This window comes from Danio rerio, chromosome 20 (genome assembly GCF_052040795.2).
Source record: "Danio rerio strain M-AB ecotype USA chromosome 20, GRCz13ab, whole genome shotgun sequence".
Lineage (NCBI taxonomy): Eukaryota > Metazoa > Chordata > Actinopteri > Cypriniformes > Danionidae > Danio > Danio rerio.
Genome location: NC_141040.1, coordinates 30,632,094 through 30,646,535, shown reverse-complemented (window position 1 = coordinate 30,646,535; position 14,442 = coordinate 30,632,094). Strand labels below are relative to the sequence as shown.

Here is a 14,442-nt window from a genome sequence, read left to right as displayed (position 1 = left end):
AAAATGTTATTTTGTATTAATCCTTTTAAATTAATATCTATTAATAATAATTAATCTTAATTAATTAGTCTAATAATAAAACAAAAACGTTTCATTTATTACAATTAATCTACTGTTTGTTATTTGGATCTTAAATAAATTAGAATAAAGAGTAGGAATAAAGAATAATAACTTTTATAAAAGTTATCATAACAGGACTAAAAGAAAAGGATATATGGCGATGCATTGACAACTACATTATTGAAATCAGTAGACTCTAAATTGTAATTGAATTATGAGGCAAATGAAAAATTCATACCTTTTATGTTAACAAAAAAAAAATAATAATAATAATAATATATATATATATATATATATATATATATATATATATATATATATATATATATATGTTAATCATTGCTCTATGTACTCATTATAATATACTCAATGTATCTTAGTGTCATCTTTATGAAACATAATAATATAAACTCTAAATAAACCTTTTTTAATTATTTCTTTTAAAAACCTCAGTAGTATTGTATAAAAGGATCTAATATAAGGCAGCACGTTATTCCAATGGCAATGTTTGAGATGTGAGCTGCAACACAGACAGGACAATCATTTTCTAGTAGATTACTAAAAAAACATATATGAAGACTTTGTGTGTAATTTTGTGGGAAAAAGAGTATATTTAATATGAGTTACCAAACTGCATAATCAAATAATGAAAGCATCTTACAATTTCTTTTTTAAATACATAAATAGCTTGCACATTTACTGCTGAAATACCCTGAGGTCCTGTGAATGTCCAAAGCCCTCCTGTAACACCAGTAGAGAGAGTGTGTGTGTGAACAGGAAGGAAGGGGAAGGGAGTCGAGCTGCAGGCCTCTCAGCTGTCTCTCACAGTGCTAATGATCCTTGGAGAGAGAAAGAGAGACCTGAGGAATGGAGAGAAAAGAGGAAAGAAAGACAGATACAGCACAGGCTGGGGTTTAGTTCAGAGTACTGCTCCTGCTGGATACATTGACGATGGCTTTAAACCATCTCACATTTCCCAAAAGTCTTTGCTGACAAATCCAGAAAGTTGCTGAATAACGCTGTCCGCGAAAGCAAACACAATGGAGATTTAATGGAGATTTGAATGTATTTTAGTGATTCGCTGGGTAGGTTTAGTGAAAAAGAGGGAAGCAAAATGTGCAAAAGTGGAGAATGCTGTTTGCTGTGACTAAAATAAGAACAGGGAATGTTGCAAAAGCATTTCCTCCTTTCCTTTGACCTTTAAGTCTGTCTGTCTTGTTTTTTTTTTCTGTCTTACACATGAACATGTGTTTACCCCTGTTACCTGTAGGTTTCATCATCAATCATGTGAATTACTTGAAGGCATAGTTCACAAAAATAATTAATTTTATAATCATTATATATGTTTCCATCACATATTTTTATGCAGATTTTGTAACACTGCTTAAAAACTGCTTAACGGAAATGCCTAGATGTGTATAAAACATTATTGCACAACTGATAGGATCAACTTTTTATTCGATTACAATAAATATGTGTAAACTACGAAGGAAACGAAGGTGGATAAATTTCAGCATGTGCATCAAAAAAAACACAAAAAAAAAACACGTTGTTTTAACAGATCGTGTGATAATTAAAAACGGACATGACCGGATGGCATTAATGGACAAACCTGGAGACTGACCACATTGTAAAATTTCTGAAATGTTCTTTTACTCATTTTAAAACCCATTGGCCAAAGTCCATCATCAAAGTGGTTTGATATTATTACCTCCCACAAAGTCTCGAGTGGCTTCCCTTCAAAAGAATAGTTTTGCACCTCCAAAGTTCACCCCATCATAGCATTTTGATTTAGACAAGTAATTTATTCTAAGATAAAATGCCCCCAGTGGCTTCTCATACCCCTGCAAATTACATTTTTCTTTAAGATATTTGGGGCCAGTTTATCAGAAAGTGGAGATTTTGTTCTCTTTGATTCATTGGATAGATATTCGCAAATGCTTTATGCAATGTTTCAGTTTAACGTCTAAATTTGGGTCTTTGTATGGAAACATCTCTAAAAACTCTTCCTCCACTTGTTTCAAAGCTCTTTGAGTTTCTTTCTTTAGTTGAACTCAAAGGACAAACATAGTAAAGAAGGTTGGATATAACACTGACTTCAATAGTATTTATTTTCTCACTCTGGGTGTCAATGGCTACTGGATTCCAACATTATTTATTTTGTGTTCAAAGAAGAAAGAAACTCAGAAGTTTACTACCACTTGAATCTGATTTAATAACAAAATATTTATTTTTGGATGGACCATTCCTTTATATCAGATCCCGTGTGCATTCTGATGCTTGGTTTAAACATCTTGACCATGTCTCCATGCCTAAAAGCATTGAGTTGCTTGTTAGATTTACTTTAACAAACTGTTGCGTAGGTGTAATTAATATAGTGGCCGGTCTATTACCGTCAACACTAATGGATGATGTTATGCCCAAGCTTTTTAAAAGGAAAGACTTTTGAAGCTTAATACAAATGTGATGAATCAATTTCATAATAGATTATGAAATTAATATTATTACTAAGTGTATTTTATTAAAAGTCTAATATTTACTAATTATTAAATAATAATTTGTATTATGATTAAATTGTTCAATAAATAATATACTTTTTAAAAAGCCCCTATTTTGGGTTTTTGAAAAAAACATCCATGCAGTATGTACCATAGATCTAAATGATTAAAAATATTCCGCTGATGTTTAAATCTAAAAGTGCACCATGTATAAAACTATTGTCTTTTAAAAATAAAAAGTAGAATCAGAGTTGTTTAAACGATTTGTCATGCATTTGGATCTTTAGCCCTTTCTTCATGAAGTCTAAAGGAAACATTGCCATTCTTACTTGTTGATCACATGTGTACCATGGCAGCTTGTGCTTCAACATGTTTTGATATGATGTGATGGGCATTTTGTTTCCAACACACATAGCACAAAGTAGACTCAACAGTATGGGTTATCAAACAATCACTAGAGATTTGCATCACACAAAGAGGGGTTTGGAAAAATGAATTATTGAACAAACAATATGGGAGTCATTGGGATGATTAGGTGATGATTAGGGATGATTAGGGATGATTAAAAATAAATGCATATTATAAGTCAATGAAAGTGCGTTCATATCAGCCTGTTCTTGATGGCCGCCAAGCTATGACCTTTTATAATCCATAATAGGGTCACGTTAATAATAGTGTTTAATACAACTGTTTGCTAATATAAAGCATCATGTGTGTTGATAATGATTTCAGTGCAGGTTACGATTTTCTCTGTCCCATAAAAATACTCATTGCTATAGACAATTAACTTCAACAAAGAAATTCAACATTTCATTGTTACTAGTTTTAAAGTGACATTTTCAAACTAGCAACTGTGGCTTTTGCTCAGCTGTCAACCTGTCAGCTTAGAGGTCTGAATTCATGGCAGATGAAAAGAGTTCTTCACACAAAAGGTGTTTAACACACTGGTGGTTGGTTTTTATTTAATTACACACCTGTTCTGTCAGACTGCTGTATAAACACAATATCACACTTGTTTCCTTTTGATGGCACATGGTTAGCCATGTGATGTTGCTCATACATTTAGTATGATTTGTAGAGCTGTACGTTTATCACTATTTACAGTATAACCCATAGTGGAAGTAGGTATTCAGATACTGCATTGGAATGCTTTATCTTCGCCATTGTCCTCTCAAATTCCCTATATTAGCCTTAGTGTCTAATATTTTCATTAGTACATGTTTTGCACGTGCGTATTCTCTAGAATTGGCCATCAAAGATCACCAACTGGCAGTCAAATTCTTGTGTAAATAAAATATGATTTTATTAGGAATTGCTGTAATATATGGTTTATATAAAACGTCGAGTGTGACCGATGTCAACGATGTGCTTCTTCTAAAGAAGGAATCTGTTATGACTAGCAGTTTGCACTTCAGGGCAAAATGTACTGCCAGACGTTTATCTTCTCCAGAATTCTATGTGACAACACATATGTGCAGTTTTCCTCGACAAAAAATATGAGGAACAACTTCACAATGGGTCTTCTTCATGTTTGTGTGACAGATGCCGAGAGCTGCTCTGTGACTGACACTGTGACATCAGTTGTTTGTCACAAGTATGTTGGAAACACACAAGTAATAAATCAGTTGTCAGAGGAACTAGATAAATCAAGATCAGGTCCTGCACACTTCAATTACTCTTACAGATGCTGTTTCATCTTTGTTAATTGTTTGTTACTAATAAAACCTTCAAGCTTAGTACTAGTAGAAGTTTTCAAACAAATTGAATCAATAGTATTTTCATTTAGCTATAAAATTCATAAGTCTAGAAGATAGATATATTTAATAGAATTTTTGTTTGTCTTTTTTTTACTCTGTATTGAACTTTAATTTCAGATCATTTTACCAAGAAAAGGTGCTCACTGCATACCCTAACGTAGGCTCATTCTGAAAACATAGCCCGTATACATCTTTGGAGATCGTGTATTATGTAGCCTGAAGTATGTATGGCTGCATTTTGTCTTTAAAATTAACACTATGGGGCGGTATGACACCGTTTCTTTTCGTGCTTACCAGCTGACCGCTTACCTCCTTATGGACGGTCTTCTCGCTGTTACCACTTTGTTCAGTAGCTCACTATGTACGTCAGTGTACTTGAGATGCAGATAGGAGTTGACCATGATGACTGGTTTCGAGTCCAGCAAAGAACGGTTCCAGAAAGCGAGTAAGACAAAAACAGAAGCCAAAAAAAAATAATAAAAAATCTGAAAACATGTTAAAATCAGGTAAGAGCTTTTCTTTTTCTGAATTGCTTTTAAAAACTGTTAGGTTTAGGGAAGTGGGTGGGCGGGTCAATCTGTGCTTTAGAAAACACTATTGGTTAGGTTTAGGGAAGGAGGAGGGTGGGTCAGTTGATCGGTCTGTCAGTCAGTCGACAGCGGCCTCTGGTGGACTTACGCGAAAACAGCATGCACAAATAGCACTCGCAAGACAAATTTGAGATCTCAAAAAGCGCAAAAAAAAATTGAAAAAAACGTACCTACTGAGATTTATTTGGTGCTCTCCAGAAATGTTTATAGCGGTTAGGGCTTGGATCGGATAAATGATATTAAATCGAATCACAATAAAATTTATGTCAATATTAATGATAAGCTATGGGAAATTACACAGCAGAAATGTGCAACAATGGGAATCTAAAAGTGTGTTGATATTAGAGATGTACCAAATTTTCAGCCACCGAAAATTTTTCATTCAAAAATATGTTATGCCATTTAATGGACCCTCTAATTTTTGTGGCTTCAGTCATTGTTGGGCGACTCTTTTAAATCTGGAATCTTAACAACTTATATCTAAATATATATCGTTGTCGTTTAATATGGAAAATAATTATCGAGATTGCAGTTTTGCCTTATCGCCCCGGCCTAATAGCGGTAGGTTTTTAGAATTAGACTGGGTTGGCATACCCAAGTCCAAAATGACCCAAACATGAAATCTGCTAAATTTTTGTATCTTTTCATATTTAAAAAATAAATAAATTTATGCATTTCTTTTGAGTCAAAATGGACCCCAGTGCCTTATGAAGTTAATAAAATTTTACATTTCAGATTAGACAAAATCAAACAGCAGCTCTGAGATGGCCACAGATGCTGAAAATGACATTTGTGCCATGATAAAATCCAAAACTGTATTAGTCACAATGCTGTGTGAGTTCTCTCAGTATGTTTAATTTTATGGTTTTCTCTGTCTGTCTGTCTGTCTGTCTGTCTGTCTGTTATCTCGTTTGAGAAGTTTTTTAAAGTGAGTGCAGCAAGAGTGAAATATGAATGAGTTGGGCGGCCAAGTGCTGCGCTCCCACTGCAGCGAATAAAACGTGCTGATGGGGTCTTTATCCCTCCATCAAGCTGAGGGGAAGAAAAGAGCACAGTCCTGTCAAGGGAACAGGGTGATTCTCTGGCCAACTGGCTGAACACTGAAGCCCTGGAGTTAGAAAATGTGTATGAGAGAGAAGGAGCGAAAGCCAGAGGAAGAAGACAAAAGAGTATCACCCACTGACCTCCTGGCAAGCGTTCTTGTTTTAAGTATCTCACCATTTATTTCCCCAAAAGCACTGTCTCTTTCATCTAGATTGCTGTTTAGATATAGTCTGGACGTTTGTCTCGTCATGTAGTGGCTGTATGGACTTGGGAACTTTGTGCTTTATTCCCACAATTGGCATCCCATGGGGCCTGGTGTTGACGTCAGAACGGGGATGGCCGTGTGTGTTTTTGTGTTGGGGTGTGTGTTAGATCGTAACCACATAAAAGCACATCCTACTGGGAGCAGATGTGTCTGTGTTGAGTGTGTGTCGTGTGGATGCGGGGGAGTCTTGATACTTGATGCCAAATATGAACCTGAGAAAATAAAGCTGTTTTTATACCAACATTCCTTTGAGGTTTTTATATAATTTGCATCTTGATCTGGTGTCATCAATCAACTGATGATATATACACTCATTTTATTAGGTATGCCTTCTTATTGGACCCACATTGAACCCTCTTTTGCCTTGAACTGCCTTAATAAGAAGTGGCATTGATTCAGCAAGTGCTGGAAACTTGACTTATTTTGCCATGATAGCATCACACCGTTACTGCAGATTTTTTGGCTGCATGTCCAGGATTCATATCTCATTTAAACAATATTTAATTGGTACTTAGGAGCATAAATTATGCCAGTAAACTATCCCACACCATTACACCACCAGCAACCTAAACTGTTGATATAGAGCAGGAATTTTTGACGAGTTTTGAGATAAATATAAGATTCACCAAAGCCAAACTTTTTGTTCCAAAATGCACATTAAAAATGTCACCTTTGATTAATCTTCAATCCTAGGCACTAATTGGCTTTTCTGCTGCTGTAGCTCATCCGATTCAAGCTTTTCTACAGACATCAGTAGTAACGAGTGATAATTCGTGAGTTGCTGTTTTCTTTCCATCAGCTGAGCCAGTCAGGGTATTCTCCTCTGACCTCTGGAATCAACAAGGAATTTTCACTTTTAGAACTTCTTTGAGATGCTTGAATATATTAGCAGTATCCAAAATACTTCAGGCCAGTCTAATTCACACTACAAACATTGCTGTTAACTTTCTTCCCCATAAATTGTTTGATATTCAGTTGGTTTTCTTGACCATGGCTGATTTTTGGGTTAACAAACATTTGAATAGGTGTTTCTAATAAAATGTTTTTTAAGTGTTTAAAGCATGCCCACAAAATGATGAAGTAAATTAATATAAAATATATATATATATATATATATATATATATATATATATATATATATATATATATATATATATATATATATATATATATATATAATAAATAAAGGAATGTTTTTTTAAGTCTATGATATTTGCCACAGGAACCACACTCACAGGTTTTGCATAATGATATCACTTACATTATCTCAGAAGCAATAATAATAATAATGATATTGATTTTTGTGTTTGTCTCACAGGCGATGTGGCTGATGTTGCAGCAGGAGGAGCCTGTGGATTTTGTCATTGCAACCGGGGAAGTACACAGTGTTCGAGAGTTTGTGGAGAGAGCCTTCAAACACGTGGGCAAAACCATTGTGTGAGTGCTCGCGCACACACACACACACACACACACACACACACACACACACACACACACACACACACACACACACACATCCACCTCAGATTAAGCCCATCTGGTTAATCTGGCACATCTGGTGTTGATTCGTGGACAAGCTCTACAAGACCGCAAAACAACACGCAAGCACACCATAAATATCGCAAATTTGTAACACATATGCTGACAGCCGAATTGGGAAACAAATAAGATGAAAGAATGTGTTCTTGTTTTCAGCTGGGAGGGGAAGGATGAGAAGGAGGTGGGCCGCTGTCAGGAGACAGGAGTCATTCATGTGAGGGTTGATCCGAAATACTACCGGCCAACTGAAGTGGTGAGTTCAGTGTCTTTGTTTTGTCCCATGTAGTCAAAGGTTTAATACACGACACTTCTTTTGCTGAGTTTTCCTGCTCTGATTTAGAATTCAATATATTGAAAGTCAGAGATATTCTACAGATTTAAAGGCATAGAATGTCATTTTTGCCACTAGTGGGCCTGTATTCAACTAAAAATTATTGCAGTTAATTATTGCAGGTATCATGGGAGTTATCGTCATCATTACATTCCACAGGTGTCTTCAGAAATCATGTCTTTTGAGCTAAATTATTCAAAACTTGTAGTAGTATAATGCAGAGAAGCTGGAATTCATCAAAGAGAAAGTAGACCACCAAAGCAATTGCTAAGAGATGAGCATGGTGCAGCAGAGCTTTTATTATGCCATAGTCAATCACTTTTGGTTATGATCCCATGCTAACGACGCAGCGCTGTTTTATTAAACTAAATAATTTTTGGGTTCTGTTACTGTAATATAATATAATATAATATAATATAATATAATATAATATAATATAATATAATATAATATAATATAATATAATATAATATAATTTAAAACCGAAGTAGAAATCAAGTGAGTAGGTTATAAAATATGTAACACTTTTCTGGGTTTTTGATATTTTAATGTTTTTTAGGTTTTTTTTAACACATTTATTATTATTATTTTAACTAAAAATATGTCAAACAGGTTTTCATACTTAAAAATCAAAGAATTCATATTCAATTTCCAGATTTCACTTACAAAATATTCAATACTGTTTAAAAATATGACATATAATATTCAAAATTTTCAATCAATTGCTTTCCTGCAGTTCCCGGATGAAATGTCAAATTTGAACCACTGAATTTATGGAAGTGAATTTTTGAACTGAAATAAAATGAATATTTTTAAAAAGGATACATCGTATGTTTTGTTTGAATATTTTGTAGGTGAAATCTGGAAATTGAATATGAATTATTGAATATATAAGTATAAAAACGTGTTTGAAATCATTTTTGTTGAAATATTCGCAGCTTAAATAAACAGCTATGTTAAATTTCAGGACCTAAAAATACAAATTCTGGCAATTCAAGTGACTAAAGTGCAAGCACTTAATTCAGTGTATTATTATTTATTTTTCGATTTGTGCCATTTAACAAGCTTTTTAATTCAATACTTTTGGCATTGATTTTGGTCCATAGAATATCTCCTGATTAATACAGGCACAGGACAACAACACTTACAAAAATTTATTTTTTTCTCTCCTCTATATAATAGGAATATCAAGGTACACCTCAACTCATTAGTTTTGCCAGATATTAGTTGAAAATATTTATAAAAAACTTAACATTAAACTTCTCAATTTGTAATAATAAGCCACATAACAAAATAGTGCAACAATCTTTTGCAAAAAAAAAAAATTTTGTTTTTGATAAATGAAAATGCATTTGCAACAAAACACAACATGCATTATGACTTTAACGAATGACTGCAATATTACTTTTATATATTTTATATATAATTTTACTAAATGAAGATTGTAGCAGTTTTGGGAGTGAGACATTTTCTGTACACACACTATAAACTAATTTTGGGGACTCCCCTCCATATTTTTATATGATTGTCAATCCTGAAACTTTACTTTGTGGCTGTGATTTCATCCAACCTGAAGATGTCAAACATGTTTGACATTTTAAACCAATTTTAGAACACATTGTTTTTGTTTGTCATGCACCTCCTAGCAACGAGGCACACGTTTCTGCATGAGTTTGCTGTGTTAAGAATGACTTGAATGTCTGGAAGTGTGAGATCCTCAATCGTGCTATTTTTTTTCCTTTGAAACCCTTTACAAAGACATTTAACAAGTGTTTCTTCTGTTTTACAGTTTGTTCGGATTTCAAAATAGTATGGAAAAGTTTTAATTCTGAGAATAAAAATCTAAATTATGATGTTACCTCAAAATAGTGTGGTATAAACTAAGAATTGTAGGATTAAAGTGTTACAGATCGCTTTTTAGGTGAGTATTTATAGATAGATTTATAGATAGTTCTGACCTGCATATGACACATAGATGTCAGTTTGTGTATGCGTTTGTGGTGGGTGGTCATTCAGGAATGAGAAGGGGCACTAAATCCTTAAAGAAAACATGCGCACTAAATGATTGTTGACAGATCAGAGGTTTTCTCTGAGACACATGTGCTATGCGTGGGTCAGTGGGGTGTTTCAAAGGAGCTTTTTCAGGGAGAAAAAAGAATCATGCGGAGGTGAGACAGAAAGACGTGTGACTTTATGCAGTATGAAGATGAGTGACATTAGTTGATTACAAAGAACTGCTGTAGAAAGATGAATATCTGTTGTTCAGATACCGATACTATTACATATTTGTGGGATCAGGTTTCAGATGATCTCACAACACAGCCAGTGTTATAAAATATCAGTAGAAGATACTTAGGCTGCATTCACACTTGTTAGGTTTGGTTTGATGAAAGTCAGGTCTGGTTTGATTGTTCTGTACTGCACATCAAACAAATAAATTAAAACCCATGAAAAGATTTGACTTTTGGATTGGATTTTTTCTCTTGTATTGTATCACAGTCAGTGCCGCCCCTCTGTGATCATTTTAATCATAATTTTTTGTTAACAACATTTTAGATAAAAACTAAACAAAAATCATACAAATTCTCACTAAATGTTTAAAAATGCCAATGTGTGGGAGAAGAAAAGCTAAGAACGAAATTATAAATAAATCAGAAGCTTGAAATGCATTTCTGTTGTTCGTCAAAATGTCATCAGTAATGTTACATTTACATCGAGGGTGATCTTCGCCCTTACAGAGGATTTTCTTTTTTGTAATATGCCAATGTATTAGTAAAATAAATGAACTGGATTAGGCAAACAATGTATTTCTAAACAACAACAATAAACATCTGTCATATACTTTAAACTTGCCACAACATGCTCTGTGATTTACTTTCACTTCCGATTTGGTAATTATGCCTGTTTACTGTTTTAGGAATCCCCTTGCTGAGACATTCCTACTCTGCGTCAGTCTCATATTAACACACAGTTTTAGTTGTTTGTTTTTTGGATGAACTGGGCACAGTGTCAGTGGCACAATTACAATGTTTGTTTTCTTAAAATACTCCTCTTTTGGCTGTATCAGTAAAGCCCATCATGCTTTCTTTTTTAAACTGACAGCAGCACAATAAATTCTGTACCATTCTCAGTACTGTAGATTTAATTATATTTATTTTAATATGTCAGCCTGAAAGAATGAAGCATGCACTACATCGCTGGTTTATTATAAAGAATGCATTTAATGGGGTGTTTAAGGCTCAATGTTACACCAAACTCTTAAATTTCTGCCTGTTTTTTTTTCAAACCTTAATATCATTCATTTTTCTGATGCTCATTATATAATCCTGAAGACCTCACTGACTTTTTGAGCTGTGCATAATTAATATATTAAGATTTAATTAAACTAAATCTAGAGTAGAATTAGTCTACTTAAGTCTTATGAAATTTAGTCAACTAAAACTACGATTACGAAGACTGAAGTAAAACTAAAGCTAAATGGCATTTTTATCAAGATTTGTGTTCAAAATTAATGCAGTTTATTAAAGTTGTAGTATAATGTAAATAAATATAAATAAATTCACCACTGTTTTTGACTTAATTGCACATTTTGTAAGCTCTTCAAGAGAACAAATACAACTGTATATATCACTTGAAATGAGTGCAGCATACAACATTGTTTTTGAGCAATCCCAGCGTTATGGATGTAACATTTTCAGTAAAAACATAAATTCACAGAGAAAGTCTGTGCTAACATTTATATTGAAGCATCTGTTTATGTTTTCCAAAACTACTAACTACAGAGTTATGGGAGCAGAAAAATATCAATCTGTAAAGATTTTTAGATTTTAAATGAGGGAAATGAACATGCATTTTGGAAGTGACCAAAAACGTCTGCAAGTTTACAGTAGACAAAATACTTTATAATGTAAAAATTCTGTGAATCAAACTGCACAACCCAAAAGAAACAATGCTAAACAAAAGGAAACGAGTTGGCTCACTATAGATCAAACATGATTGATTTTATTTTATCTGACATTTTTACATTTCTGAGGGAAAAGCTTGGTAATGGATGCGATACCTCTCTGTTATGGATGTGACAGATGTGAAATTGGCACTTGTTTGACTTAGGTAAATCAAATATCCTTGTTTAAAAACATTGACAGAGACATTTTTAACTATTTTTTGTAAAATGCTTGCACCAAAAACTTAAAAACAGTTTTGCTATTTTGGTGCAAACTTAAACTTTTTCATTGCAAGGTTGACATTTGTTTGGAATTGCTCTTTTTAATACGCTTTATTGCATAACGTATGCTGTGAAAGCCTATTTTTGGGGTCTATACCAAGTGTGAACAAACCCTCAATGGCACAAACCCCACATGCCATCCATCAACATGGAGGTGAAACGGGAATGTCACCTTTAACCTCAGTGATAGGAAGTAAATCACTGCACTTCCTCAGGAGGCAGAAGTGTCAGTCCTGGATGCAGTTCACTTACGAGAGTCAATGAGAGCGAGTGTTTGCGCTGGATTTAAAAAGGCATTATCCACAGGCTACATGTGTACATGTTTAAAACCTGTTGGATCACACCGGTAATTAATCAACTCACTTACTCTGGCAGAATCAGAATAGAAAAAGGATACTTATTTTAATTTCCAACACGTAATTAAGCTACTTAGCGCTCTTTGCCTGCAAACTGGCTTCGCCTGAAGGAAGGAACTAGATGAAATACCCATTAATACCACACCTGTTAATAGGAAAAGCAGTGGGATGAATGTACCACGTTTATCCGAAAAAGACCCCCATCATTCATCACACAAACTGCTGTTCTTTTTTAACCAATCATAATATGTTTTCATTTGCACTTCACCTGCATGATTTATGAATGCATAATTACTGACAGATAAAAATCTTCTGGCTGAAATATTTCCACATTAATGCTAAAAATAACCGTCACGCCCAAAACTGCTGTTAGATGAATGGCTCTATGCATTATTATCATTCCCAAAATCAACAAGTGAGGTCTCTGAGTGATAGCTATCATGCCAGACGTAACTTGCGGTTGGACGTGCGTAAATTGCAAGCGAATGATGAAACTCAAATCGCCATCTTTATTTGCATAACCTTTAGAGAGCTCATAACAAGCGTATCTGCATGTGCGTAAAGGAGGATTTCATCCATGGCTTTGCTGCAAACACAACCTGTGTCTTGCATTCACTGGATGTGTTCTTTCAGTCGACACACACTCGCTCACATTCCTTCAAGTGGAATGCGAAGTTTTAGCTGCACAATGAGAAAAGCAGGTAATGCGCTTGGCCTTGTCTGTCCATCACACGCCATCCACTCGCTCACAGACAAAGAAACCGTGTGTGTGTGCGGTGAAATGATGCACTTACTCACTTTTAAGGCCTGAAATACCCCGATTTACATGAAGCTTGAAATATTAGAGCGAATTTTGCTAACTTTTTACGATTTACAGCAGGAGAGAGTTGTAAAATAAATAGGGGTCTTTCTTTTTTCCTTCCACTCTTTTATTCACATACATATACAGTAGACTTGGGTGCAATAACGAACACATCAAACCCAAGCGCTCTGTCTTTTAGCTGATTGAGGGGGTTTAATGGTGAAGACTTGAACTGATGAATGTGGCCCCCAGACGGCTGCTGAAGACCGCTGCGTGAACTCTGCGGTCCCCACTCTGCCTTTCAGCGAATATGAATTTGCACATCCATTTCATTCTTTCGGATGCTGATTTAAACAATTTTTATGAGGCACTTTGGGGAAGGAGGACTAAAGTTAGCCAAAGGCTCTTTTTTTTCCCTTTTTCACTTTTTATTTTCCAGACAGTCCCCAGGAAACCCTCGTGGCTTTTTTTTCATTGCTTTTTTCATTTTGAAAGAGAGAGAGAGAGAGAGAGAGAGAGAAGGGAGCACGGGAGAGGGCATAATGAAAGCAAAAAAGCTTTGATTTATGCAACAAACTCCACTGTCACCGAGTTTACAGGAGTCACTCGGTTTAGTAACTCATTTATGAATATCTTGCCCTGCTGAATTTGTGTGCAGATCTCAAAATAAAACTTTTTTGTCATAAATTATATTGTGCAATTTTATGGGGATGAGCATGCTAGAAATGCGATTTGTAGACTTGAGTAATGCGATTAGACTTGAGAAATGCGATTAGTAGAAGTGAGTAAACCCGTCGCTCTAAAATTATTAATTAAATCAATTGTTCATAATTATAAAGTTAAGTGAACTAAACAGTGGGCGGCACGATGGCTCAGTGGTAAGCACTGACGCCTCACAGCAGGAGGGTTGCTAGTTCAAGCCCCGACTGGGTCAGATGGCATTTCTGTGTGGAGTTTGCATGTTCTCCTTGTGTT

At 34.7% G+C, this 14,442-nt stretch overlaps 1 protein-coding gene across 6 annotated transcripts in view; it reads left to right on the top strand.

Moving 5' to 3' along the window:
* Positions 1–14,442, top strand: part of gmds (GDP-mannose 4,6-dehydratase) — a 112,363-nt gene that overhangs the window by 85,008 nt on the left and 12,913 nt on the right. For 2 of the 6 annotated variants that reach the window (XR_015517502.1, XR_015517501.1), the window contains 3 exons: positions 7,533–7,651; positions 7,910–8,309; positions 8,939–9,397. Coding sequence is in view for 4 of the 6 variants with exons in the window: in XM_087296469.1 (XP_087152595.1) it covers positions 7,533–7,651; positions 7,910–8,035; positions 10,203–10,308 (351 nt within the window). In the remaining 2 variants the exon portion in view is untranslated. 6 annotated transcript variants of the gene reach the window in all.